The sequence below is a fragment of the Podarcis cretensis genome (genome assembly GCF_951804945.1).
Source record: "Podarcis cretensis genome assembly, chromosome: 1".
NCBI classification, from domain to species: Eukaryota; Metazoa; Chordata; class Lepidosauria; order Squamata; family Lacertidae; genus Podarcis; species Podarcis cretensis.
In genome coordinates, this window is record NC_137170.1 from 21020671 (window position 1) to 21033705 (window position 13035).

The following is a 13035-nucleotide window of genomic DNA, read 5'->3' on the forward strand; positions in this document are numbered from 1 at the left end:
ATTTCTTATCTTCCAGGCAGATTTCTCTAGCCGGCCATCATCCCAAGGTCCAGTCCTGGCAGAAGCTGACCAACAGATTTTACGGGATTTAATGAGTGATGCTATGGAAGAGATTGAAACCCAGCAATTTACTTCCCCCTCTAAGCCACAAACTAATGGTAGATCTTTCCAGGTTTCTTCTGTTTTTAAAGAGATGCCATTTAAAAACAGTATTTCAAATGAATCCTGTTAAATTAGGGTTGCCATACATCTGGAATTTCCCAGACTTATGCGGAATACTGCTATCTCTAGCAGTGTCTGGGTGGAAATCAGAAATATTTCCATGAAAATCTGTGGGCAGTGCTGTTTTCCCCGATTTTCCCTAAAAGTAGCTCAAAAACGGTTTTTGCAGATTTGCCAAAAAAAAAAGCTGAACAACTTTGGGCAAAACTTTTTCTGTCCTGATTTTCACTGTTTGAAATCTGGCAACTGTATGTTAAATGCCTTCTGCTCGTACTTCACCTGCTTAATCCTGATAGAAATGTCTTGTTTCTCTTCTCCCAGGAGTTTTGGATGAAAAGACACAAACGCCAGCACCAACTTGCTCAGATCTTTTCCTGTTTCCTGATGAAAGTGGGAACCTCTCTCAGGAGCCAAGTCCTACTTATGCTTCATTCACTCCCCATATGATTAATGAAGCGATAGGAGATGTACCTTCTGAAAATGATGACTTCTGTATTCTTTTTGCACCAAAAGCTGTTGTCTCTGTAAGGAAAACCTAATGTTAATAAGAAATCTAATGTGAGGGGAAAAAATACTTTTAAAACTCATAGGTTAACTGATTTGGTTAACAACTGTTGCATGAAGACAGTCTGTGTTGGATCTGGAGAGCTTCTCACTGGGTCATCCTTTGGAATGTGACATGACAAATCCATGCAGAGCAGGTTGATAATGCAATTGCTAAACGACCTTAAAGGCAGTTGCTCAAATTGCGCAATAACTCCAGCATGCTGTATATATAGAGAAATGGGTAGTTGCCATGTTGTGCAAAATATAGCATGAAGTCTGCTGCTATATGTTATATATGCATTAGAAGTGCTGTTTTCAGTATTTTTAATGTTAGAATTAGAAGTTATCTTAGGGCAAGGGAAAGGAGCCCTTCTGTTTGATTAAAGCAGAGTCAAGCTAAATCAATAGAAAATGCTAGCCCCCAAATTTTACCTATGTTAGTCTCCAGCTACCTTCTAATTATGGGACGCGGGTGGCGCTGTGGGTAAAACCTCAGCGCCTAGGACTTGCCGATCGCATGGTCGGCGGTTCGAATCCCCGCGGCGGGGTGCGCTCCCCTCGTTCAGTCCCAGCGCCTGCCAACCTAGCAGTTCGAAAGCACCCCCAGGTGCAAGTAGATAAATAGGGACCGCTTACCAGCGGGAAGGTAAACGGCGTTTCCGTGTGCGGCTCTGGCTCGCCAGATGCAGCTTGTCACGCTGGCCATGTGACCCGGAAGTGTCTGCGGACAGCGCTGGCCCCTGGCCTCTTAAGTGAGATGGCGCACAACCCTAGAGTCTGTCAAGACTGGCCCGTACGGGCAGGGGTACCTTTACCTTTACCTTACCTTCTAATTAGCAGAATTGGTTGTTTTGAAGGCCGTTCTTTCTTGCCACTGGCCACAGGCAAGTGCCTATTTACAAACCTACAGTAAACTTAATAACTTAAAAAAATAAATAGCATTTAATGTGCATGCACTTAATATCCTGTAACCTTTTAGGATAAAGTAGAAGAGCCAGTAGTGAAAACGATGGTTGATGATGCGATCCTGATAAAAGAGAACCATTTCAGTCTGCCGGTAAACAAAGCAGACACAAACAAAGGTCCCTTGAGATTTCCTATCCCCTTGGTGCGCTACGTTGTGAAAGAAATCTCACTCATTTGGCACCTTTATGGGGGAAAGGACTTTGGAAATGCACCCCCTACATCTCCAGCTAAGAGTTACATGTAAGTACTTCTGGTATTAGTTTATTAATTCATACCATAGGGAAAAGATGCATTTGTCTTCAAAACATAAAACTGAACCCCGTGTCCAAGTGAGGGGTTGTTTTGCCCTTTCTCATTTTCTCTTCCTCAGAATAGTCCATTGCTTTTCTCTGCATTCCACTTCTTAAACATGGCAGAAAATTGTTTGTTACCTTCTTACATAGGAAAAAGATGCATTTTTCTTCAGAACATAAACTCACTGGGCTAGTGCATAAAGGGGAAAAAATCCCACTTTAGCTTAGTTCCAGCTAGACTTTCCCCTCCTCCACACCTTCAGACAAGGTGTTCTGCGAGGAACTGGATTTTTTTTAAAAATGATACCGTTCACTGCAGCTTTTATTATCCCCCCGTCCCTAACATGATTTACGATTTCTTATATGCTGTCTTGGGGTAACTTGTATCCTAAAAGCAGGATATTAATAATTGTAATAAATAAAATGGATATTATTTATGTGTCAGGACATCATCTCATTCAGTTTCCCCTGGAGCTCCATCTGAGCAAGTGGAAATGGCAGCTTAAAAGTATGCACTCAAACATGGTTTTTTTCTCTTCCTACCTGGCATTCCCTTGAAGCATGTGATTAATTGTTGGTGGTAAAAGGAGACAATGTACTTTCAGTGAGTGTATTCTGAAAGGTTTGGTTTTTTAAAAAGCCACTTTACATTTTCCTAATACTTATAGAATGCTTGTCTATTGAGTTCTTTTGAAGAGGAAAATGCAGTCTGGTTAACAGTGGCAGCAAGTTGATTTTCTTTTCTTTCTTTGCTCTTCAGTTTGTTTACTATTTATAAAAATATTTATAAAAATCTTCGCCTTACAAAATGTCAGAGTAGTGTTGAGAATACACTGAGAATAAAAGTTATAATAATTCAGTCGCACCTCGGCAGAACATCGGACAGGGCTTCCAAGGCTTCCGATTGGCTGCAGGAGCTTCCTGCAGCCAATCAGAAGCCGTGCTTTGGAAGTCAGAACGTTTCAGAAGCTGAACGGACTTCCGGAACGGATTCTGTTCGACTTCCGAAGTACCACTGTAATACAGCACCAAAAAATGACCAGTTGAGCACTGAAACAGTTGTTGCAAGCCAAACTTAAAGTTTAAATGGAAAAATAATACCCTTTCTCCTATTCCAGTAGTCCTCAGAGCTCTCCTTCTCACACACCAACAAGGCATGGGCGCAACACAGTCTGTGGTGGAAGAGGAAGGAACCCAGATTTCTTGATGGAAATACAGTTAAGTAAGGTAAGAATAACTGAAATGGCGACAGTTTTTCTTTATTGCTGGGAAGTTCTCTACAACTGATGGGGACCGTATTTGCCCATTTGTTTGGCATCCATAGGATAACGCAGGTGGCGCTGTGGGTTAAAGCCTCAGCGCCTAGGACTTGCCGATCGAAAGGTCGGCGGTTCGAATTCCTGCGGCGGGGTGCGCTCCCGCTGTCCCAGCGCCTGCCAACCTAGCAGTTCGAAAGCACCTCCGGGTGCAAGTAGATAAATAGGGACCGCTTACCAGCGGGAAGGTAAACGGCGTTTCCGTGTGCGGCTCTGGCTCGCCAGATGCGGCTTTGTCACGCTGGCCACGTGACCCGGAAGTGTCTCCGGACAGCGCTGGCCCCATGCCTCTTGAGTGAGATGGGCGCACAACCCCAGAGTCTGTCAAGACTGGCCCGTATGGGCAGGGGTACCTTTACCTTTATAGGATATGAAGCATTACAAAAATACAGAGGCAATGTGACCTTTTCCTCAGGCTCTAAAATCTAAGGACCTTTTTGTGAGCCATAGCAGTATATACTTGGACCTTTTGAACTTAGAAAGGGCAGAGAGTGGAATGGCCATAGCTGGTGAATGGGCCACAGCTGGAAACAGGCACTCCTTGCCACTGAAGCCACCTGAACTTATAAGTGACAACTCTGTATCAAGAAGCATTGCAAATGCTACAAGGGGGGCACATCTTAATAGACTTCTTGCCTTTTGCCTTTCCTGGTTATAAGGTCAAATTCCAGCATGAGGTATATCCATCTGGTGAAGCAGAGTGTGAGGTCAACCTGCTGGAGCAACCCGTGTCTCGTCAAGTGTTTGTGGTTCAAGATCTTGAGATCAGAGATCGCTTGGCTACATCACAGATGAATAAATTTCTCTACCTCTACTGCAGTAAGGAGATGCCTAGGAAGGCACATTCTAATATGGTAAGGCCGTGTAACAACTTGCTAAATGTGGAAATGATGGGGCTGAGAATAGATGCGGCGTCCACATGCAGCATAGAAGTTTGTGTTCCACTAAAGTTGTGTCTGACCTCCACTGGGACTTGAAAAACAGTCCATAAAAATTCACATACACAATGGCTGCAACCTTTACTGCATGTTGCATTGAATTAGAGTGACAGGTGGCGCTGTGGGTTAAAGCCTCAGCGCCTAGGACTTGCCGATCGAAAGGTCGGCGGTTCGAATCCCTGCGGCGGGGTGCGCTCCCGCTGCTCGGTCCCAGCGCCTGCCAACCTAGCAGTTCGAAAGCACCTCCGGGTGCAAGTAGATAAATAGGGACCGCTTACCAGCGGGAAGGTAAACGGCGTTTCCGTGTGCGGCTCTGGCTCGCCAGAGCAGCGATGTCACGCTGGCCACGTGACCTGGAAGTGTCTCCGGACAGCGCTGGCCCCTGGCCTCTTAAGTGAGATGGGCGCACAACCCCAGAGTCTGTCAAGACTGGCCCGTATGGGCAGGGGTACCTTTACCTTTACCTAATTTTGACACAAGTTCAAAACACCCAGTTAGAAACATATCAGTAATGATTCTGCTGTAAAGATTATTTATCTTTTATATATGCTGTCAGAGCAATTCGCAAATATACTTTCATTTTTATTCAGCTGTTCTTTCTCTCTTCACTTGTTACTTCAGTTGACGGTCAAAGCTTTGCATGTTCGTCCAGAGTCGGGCAGATCACCCCAGGAGTGTTGTTTGCGAGTGTCATTAATGCCACTTCGTCTCAACATTGACCAGGTTGGTTTAGCAAGCAACACTTATTAGGAGAATATATATATATATATATCTATATCTATCTATCTATCTATCTATCTATCTATCTATCTATATATATATCTTATGCAGTGTAATGATTCCTTAATCACTCATTCCTATAATCTGTTGTAAACATTTTGTGGGTGTGAATTGCAAAGTTGTGATTTGATTAAGTTTGCAACTATAGTTGTGCAAAGTTACCTTTATTGCATAAGTAGCTTGCTTCGGTGGAAGAAAGAGAACCATTTATGAAGTACAGATGGTTGTTGTTGCTATTTATTGAATTTATTGGTTGTTTTCTCTTGCCAAAGGTAACCCAAAACAACTTACAGCCAAAATGTTTTTGTTAATCATTGGAGAAAATCTCATAATCGTGGTGGGCAGGGTATTTATGGATGGAGGTTCCTCCAGGGATGTATGTTCAGTGTGTATTTTTGTGCCTTGTGCATAGTGTATCTTTGCACCTGCTTGTGTGGTCCACTCACTGACAGGCAGTAAGGATCTTTTGCCTTCATTGCAACAGTGCTTCTAGATGCAGCACTTTTATTTTCCTCAATATGAATGGAAAGCATAGGAGAAAGTAAAAGGGGCTCATGGGAAACCACTGCAACTCAACCTAACCCTTCCACTCATGGAGCCAGTAGCTGCCTGAGGGCCTGTTTTGCTCTTTCTCAACTTGCCTGGCTGGCAGCCCATTTACTCTCACCCATAGATGTTGATGGGAGCCATTGAGAATTGAGCCAGCCTGTGTCAGAATAATCCATTCCTTTTCTCTGCATTCCCCTTTTTATCATGGCAGAAGATTGGCTTATTATAGGCATGTGTGATGTATATAAAAATGCGAAAACACTTTCTCTTATCCCTTCCTTCTGTTGAACTCAAAAAAGTGTCTTAACAGGGATGGTCAAGCTGTGTCTATCCTGACGTTGCTGAACCACAGCTCCCATCAGTCTCAGGCAGCATAGCCAATCACCCAAAGGTAATGGGAGTTGTATTTCAGTAACATCTGGAGGGCCACAGTTTATCCACCCTGGTATATAAGGCGGTTTCACTTGTTTGTGATTTATATGCTACTTTTATGTTTCAGGATGCCCTGTTTTTCTTGAAGGATTTTTTCACTAGCCTGTCTACAGAAGTAGAAGTCCTAATGACTCCAGATCCCGAGGGTAAATGATTTGTCCTTTTTTTTTGGTAATGAATTCATAGAAACATATACATGGACAGCAGAGCTGCAAACAAATAACTCTTTCATTGGCAGGCAGCCTTAGATTTCAGCATTCGTTTATTTATCTGTTTGCAGTTAAGAAGCCTCCTGGTGCAGAAGTGACATGTACCTTGCCCAGGCACCACAGCAGTTTCAAAGAGCCAAGTCCAGTCATTTCTTTCTCCTTACACAAGCGAGCGAGCCAGAACGGAAGTGTCGATTCTGTGGATATGCTCAATGGGGATGACCATAATTTTGTGCACGAAGAGGCACCATTCAGTGACCAGCCAATCTTTTTCAGGTACCTTGAGACGTAGATCACAGGTGGCTTCGGGTGCTGTTGGACTCCGGCTCCCATCAGCCACAGCATGCATGACCAATGGGCAGGAATGATGGGAGCTGTAGTTGAGCAAATCTGGAGGACCACAGATTCCCCCCCCCCACCACCACCACCTTAGATCCATGAGATGCTCTAGTCTAGAGAAGTTACAGTCACCTCTTATTTCACTCATTTGGTAAACTCTTAATTTCTGCAGTCCAGAAGCATCTATTTTATAATCAGTGGACTTCTTCCATCGGTAGCCCCAGTCCAGAACCCTATATGTGTAGCAAAGCATATATGCATGTATATATAAGGAACCTCCTGCATATGTAAGGCTATCCATGGGCAGTGGGGTAAAGATCACAGTCCTTGCACTTTTAATAGCACCCCTGATCTTGACTGCATTGATAGTGAGTGGTTAGTGTGTGTTAGTGTGTGAAAAAGAGAGAAGTGGAAGATTGCGTGTGCGCACGTAAATGCACCTGCATGTAAGGGGGCAGTTGTTTGTCTTTGTGCCTTCTGTGTAACGTTGGGAAGGATGTGTGTATTAAACAAACACTCATTAACGTAAAAAGGTGTGCAGGGGATTTCAGCCTTAGCCACACTCACTACTGAGTCTGGTCCCATCCACTGGAAAGTAGCTCCTGGGGGTAAAAAGATTGCCCACCTGATGTTTAAGCTCATCGTATTCATACTTCCCCCACAGTGTATATTATGTGACTGTTTTCATCTGATGCTAAAGTAAAAAGATAGTAGGAAATACAAGTTTCCTTCACAGGACCAAGCCTTGCTTGCATGTAGTACAGTCGTACCTTGGAAGTCAAACAGAATTGGTTTTGGAAGTCTGTTCGACTTCCAAAATGTTCAGAAACCAAAGCGTGACTTCTGATTGGCTGCAGAAAGCTCCTGCAGCCAATCGGAAGCCTCAGAAGCCCCTTCGGACATTTGGCTTCCAAAAAAACGTTCAGAAACCAGAACACTCACTTCCGGTTTTCGATCGTTCGGGAGCCAAACGTTCAGCAACTAAGCCGTTCAAGATCCAAGGTATGACTGTTTCCTTAAAAATGCTACACAGTAGAACTGCACTTTATTTTTCCTAAAGGTGACTTTTCTGAGTATAAACATTATCAAAAAGAATAGAAGTATGAGACTGTATCTTGTGAGATTAAGATGACCAGTAGGTCTGGCAACTTTTAAATCCCCTATGAAGTTGGGGATTTAGGAAATATAGGTGGAGGTTAGTGATCCTAAAAAAAATATGGAGCTCAGGGATATTAGTTTTACTTTTTACCATCTTAGGTTTTATCTGTTGATCCCAATCTTTATTTCTATGTAACATGTTATCAACATATTTTTCCTTTTAGAGAATTTCGATTTACATCAGAAGTTCCAATACGTCTTGATTACCATGGCAAGCATGTTTCTATGGATCAGGTTTGTTGACTTTTGTTGATAAAATTAGCCTTTTGGAGTGTCACATTCAATAGTTCTTTCTTTATTTTGGAAAGATGAAACGTTTATGCTCAAAATCTTCAAATAAATCAAAAGATTGCTAAACTTACGGTCTTGCAAATAAGTCCAGAAGAGCTGGTAGCCTGCAAAGATTCTTACCAGTCCATTCGCCCACACATCCATTTTGAGGGTCATTTGTGGTTTAAAAAAATTAAATCACCAACTTTCTGCTTTGTCACCTGGAGGAGATTCTTGTTCACTGCAGGCAACTTGCATTAAAGTTTCACTTTCATTAAAGCAGCCAGAACCCAATATGCCATCAAATTTCAGATGGCATTCTGCAGTAGGTAGTAGTGAAAGACCTTTTGGTAAAACTTACATACCTAACTGCAAAACAGGCATAATTTCATTGGTGGGCCCTCATAGTGATGGCTGTGGAATACTTACTCTAGGAAAGCTAAAGTTGTCCTTTCAATGCCAGGCCTAGACTGCCTTTGTTCTCCCAGGCCATTTAAGATCATGTACTTTAGTCCCTGTTGTTATGGTTGGTGGCTTCTAACCTCCTGTAACTTGATGGTGATGCCAGCTTCTATGCTTTTGGTTGTATTTTTTCCCGTTTTTATTATATTTTGTGTTTGACTTTTGCGCCAGTCGACTTTCTGAAGCTTATTGTGAAGTCTTATTCTAGCATTACTTTTCTATACAACACCCAGGGACTTTATTTTGGGAGGCAGCTTATAAATATAGTTAATTCAGTAAAGAAATGATGAAAAGCAGTCAAGAATACTTTGGTGTTTATTTGCTGCTTATGAACTGTTTGACCCTTTTAACTTTCAGGGTACATTAGCTGGGATTCTGATTGGGCTTGCTCAGTTAAACTGCTCAGAATTGAAACTGAAGAGGCTTTGCTATAGACATGGGTAAGTTTCCCCAGTTGTTCTAATGGAGTTGCTGTGTGTTAGACTGTCTGCTCCAGGAAAACCAACACCGAGCATTGTAATGGTGGGTGGAATTCAGTGTTGCACTCTTCCAATGGTTCTATCTGTACAAGCATTACAACTTGCTATACAGAACTATCCCCACTCGCCTCCCCCTGTGCACCGTTCTGCGGGTTCTCTTGAAACCACTAAGACAATTTGGGGGGGGGGGTGCACAGGGGGAGGAAAGCAAGAGGGCGGAAGTCCTTGAGCAGGACTTCTGCTGACGGGGCTGGTGAGGTGACTCCTGCCCTGTGTTTGCTGTGAAGGAAAGACAAACAGAACAATTTCACTAGTTCAAGCATTTGGGCTGCAAAGCTGAATTTTCCCTCCCTCTCCTGTTTCTGTGAAACCCCTGTGTGCCCCCTAAATTGCCCCAGAGAGCTGGGGGAACCCCAAAACATATTTAGAGGTGCACATGGAGAGGGAAGGAAGTTCTGTAGTGCAGCCAACGGTGCTTGCTCTAGCAGAACTGTTTGGTTGGTAATTGGCCAAAGTAATTCACAGATTTTAGTAGCAATAAGTGATGTAGTCTCTCCATCATACCTTCCTATCATTCTTTAGGTAACAAAATGTTACTTTTGTTCACACACAGGTTGCTAGGTGTGGATAAGCTTTTCTCTTACGCCATCTCAGAATGGATTAACGACATCAAGAAAAACCAGCTACCAGGTATTCTAGGAGGAGTCGGGCCAATGCATTCATTGGTTCAATTAGGTACGTTCCTGCAGTATTTTTTAAGCCTCTCTGTTTTTTATTCTATGCACATGCATTCATATGAATGAATATTTTTCCTGAGCGATTATCCATGGCATGCTATCTTTAATTACAGTGCAGGGTCTAAAAGACTTGGTGTGGTTACCAATAGAACAATACCGAAAAGACGGCCGCATTGTAAGAGGCTTTCAGAGAGGTGCAGCTTCTTTTGGTACATCTACTGCAATGGCAGCGTTGGAACTGACAAACAGAATGGTTCAGACCATACAGGTATGTTTTCCCTTTATCGATGGGGATAGGCAAAGGAGTTCTAATCTTATTTGAAGCAAACAAGATTTTGGAAAATGGTTTCAGAAGTCAACTAAAGCCTACAATTACATTGCTAACTGAGATCTCTCTTGTTTCATCCTTAATTAAGAGGAGGGAAGGTGTGGCCTGTGATGTTTCGGTAGCTTGGTATTTGGAATAGCATTTTAAAGAGTTAGGCATGAATGCTGAAATCTGAACACACTGGGGTTTTTTTCCCTTTGGAAGTCATGTCTATTCATTGCTGGCAAAATATCTGTAGATGCAACAGGCGTTGTGTGAGAGAGGAGGGCTTCTATATTGTAAAGAGACTGTGGGAATGCGTATTGCAGCTCCCCATGGAAATCATGTCAGCAGAGCCTAGGTAGCGTAGGGTTGGAGATGAAAGACTGATTTTATCCACACCACAGTAATACCCCCATGAAATATTATATCTCTACAGAAGTGAATGTCAATAATTAACTTAGTTGAGAGAAAATGAAGGTGTGCTCTAATTGGTCCCTTTGAATGCCATAATTTGCTCTTTTTTGGACCATGTCTTAGTGTATGTTGGGAATCGGCAGGAGTGGATAGATAGATTACAAGGAGCCCTGGGAGATGAGAATGTATTCTTAATATTTAGCATTGGCTTGTGTTTTAAAAAGCTACGAGGTTTATCATAATGTACAAATAATTGGATATTATGGCCATATCTAGGTTTTTACTGGCTCACCACACGTGATAAGAGAATGTGTTTTTGATTTATTTATTGAAACTGATACTTAGGCAGCTGCAGAAACAGCTTATGACATGGTTTCCCCCGGGCCTAGTTTAATTGAGACAAAGAAGATCAAACGACTTTCTCGCTACCGCCTGGCTCATCAACCTGTGGACCTTCGTGAAGGTGTGGCCAAAGCATACAGTGTTGTAAAAGAGGTAAGGAGCATTACCATTGTCTTCTGGCCATCTGCATTGCATTCACTGAGGGAGGGATAGATGCCATTTTTAGGATATTGCTATGGCTTTAATGAGGCTATATATCCTTCATTTTTCTGCACAATAATTTTAATTCTCCTTAGGGGAGTGGTATTTTCTCCATGTTGGTTTCTCAGGTGGACACCCAAGAGAGGGTTGCAGTTGCTTGGTATCTGTGGAATGTGGCATTTCAGCTGCCCTTTGTGACGCGCTGGAACCCCTAACCACTGCTGGCTCTGATTGCTCTGTCGTTGGTTTCTTTCCAACGACTAGAAACAGATTTAAATCCATGCTTGACGTTTTGTTTCTCTGCCCAATGTGCGGCCCAGCAGGCCACACACTGCATTTCACCACTGGTTGTATCTACTTGCCTTGTAACCAGCTTCTGGAGCTTAGGCGACTCACGTGGGCATCAAGCTACTTAGCCAGTGTGGGTTTGCAAGAACGGAATTCACCGTTTTGCTGCTCTGTGGGAAGGGCTTCCCTGTTTCATTGCGGTGAATAATGGGATGTAATTGACAGGGATTCTGGGGCTTATAAAGACTGATGACCCAACCCACCGCCCCCCCCTTCCCCAAGCAGTTTACTTCACTAAAGGGAGATGGTGCAGTTCTTAACACTCTGTTTTGTGTGTCTGGGACTCTCTTAAGGGGATTACCGATACGGCGCATACCATCTATGAAACTGCTGCTCGAGAACATGAGAACAAAGGAGTCACTGGAGCGGTGGGAGGTGTCCTCCGCCAGATCCCGCCAACTGTGGTGAAACCTCTCATAATGGCAACGGAGGCGACGTCAAATGTGTTGGGCGGCATGAGAAACCAAATCAGGCCTGACGTGCGTCAGGAAGAGTCCCAGAAGTGGCGCCTTGGAGAGGACTGATAGCTTTAAAAGCGTGGTTGACGTACAGACACTGGGAAACTGGAAGCATAAATCGTTTATCCTCATGGCAGCTTTAGATGGGACGTATCCTTTTAATATGCTTATCTCAGGAACACAAGCGATTGGAAAGCAATTTGATGGCAAAACCTGAAAGCAAGTTTGGTCAGTGCCAAATGGAGTGGCACCTTCAAAAAAAATATTACGGCCAAATCCAGGAAAAATGCTTGCTTTAGACTGGGCGCTATGTCCTCCGTGGTATCTTGATATTTGTTGTTGGCAGGGTATTTTTGTCCTTCTTTTGAAGCAACCACACTTCCCATTCTTATCAGTCTACTTGTATATAAAGGGGTTCCCCAACCATGATTGAAATATGTTTAAAAAAGCAAAGGGTTACATTAGTGCCCTTCTGTAACAGGGTTGATGTCTGGCGTGAGACATGGACACTACAGGATACTAAAAGGAAAAGGGGATTTCAATTATTTTGCTAATTGTGAGTGTCTCACATGTGGCACTTAGCAACAAGGACAATCTGTCTTGATACCTGGTCAGAAAATTGTTTTCAGACAACTGTGGACACTAATTGTTTCCCCTTCATAATGAATTCCTCCTTTTGTGGAGATTTGAGCAATCTGAATGTTGCAGACATGTTCTGTTGTGTTGCACCTTAAAGAATTTTGCCTGTATATTGCCTTTTTAAAATAGTTGTTAATAAATGTGCATTTTGTCCTTACGTAGTTTTAAAACTTATGCAAATCACTTAAAGGGGCAGAACACTACAAGATCATCAGTGACATTAAAAATGGATTGCAGTGCTTGCAGTTATTCAGTTATTGCTGCATAGGAAAAAGGGGTCTAGTGAGCAGTTGGTTCTGAATACACACAGAGAGAATACAGTTTGTGGGGAAAGGTGTCTTGTGAAAGGAATATTGGGACTTGTATATGTTGACATGAGTTCATTCAGTTTAAATGCTATGCAAGTTACATCTTGATAGTCATTTTTTCCAATTTTCACAACAAAGTTATTTAAAACTTGTTCAGATATCAGAATATTTTTTGATTGATTTGACAAGCTGCTGTTCTACTGTGATCTTAATGTTCTTAATTGATTCCAAAACCTAATTTGTGTACACTTTTTCATTGGAAACAGAGCTCAGAAATATTGTACCCTGAGAAGGGTATGCAGATTCATATTAAGCTTCT

At 42.8% G+C, this 13035-nt stretch overlaps 1 protein-coding gene across 3 annotated transcripts in view; it reads left to right on the plus strand.

The window, feature by feature from the left end:
• Nucleotides 1-12565, plus strand: part of ATG2B (autophagy related 2B) — a 42271-nt gene extending 29706 nt beyond the window's left edge. For all 3 annotated transcript variants that reach the window (XM_079947689.1, XM_079947687.1, XM_079947688.1), the window contains exons 29-42: nucleotides 17-158; nucleotides 544-746; nucleotides 1748-1974; nucleotides 3146-3254; nucleotides 4003-4197; nucleotides 4903-5004; nucleotides 6110-6188; nucleotides 6323-6527; nucleotides 7913-7982; nucleotides 8838-8920; nucleotides 9573-9694; nucleotides 9810-9964; nucleotides 10766-10915; nucleotides 11605-12565. In XM_079947689.1, the coding sequence (XP_079803815.1) occupies nucleotides 17-158; nucleotides 544-746; nucleotides 1748-1974; nucleotides 3146-3254; nucleotides 4003-4197; nucleotides 4903-5004; nucleotides 6110-6188; nucleotides 6323-6527; nucleotides 7913-7982; nucleotides 8838-8920; nucleotides 9573-9694; nucleotides 9810-9964; nucleotides 10766-10915; nucleotides 11605-11835 (2073 nt within the window). In that variant the 3' untranslated portion in view covers nucleotides 11836-12565. The remainder of the gene's footprint in view (nucleotides 1-16; nucleotides 159-543; nucleotides 747-1747; nucleotides 1975-3145; nucleotides 3255-4002; nucleotides 4198-4902; nucleotides 5005-6109; nucleotides 6189-6322; nucleotides 6528-7912; nucleotides 7983-8837; nucleotides 8921-9572; nucleotides 9695-9809; nucleotides 9965-10765; nucleotides 10916-11604) is intronic.
• Nucleotides 12566-13035: the final 470 nt, after the last annotated feature.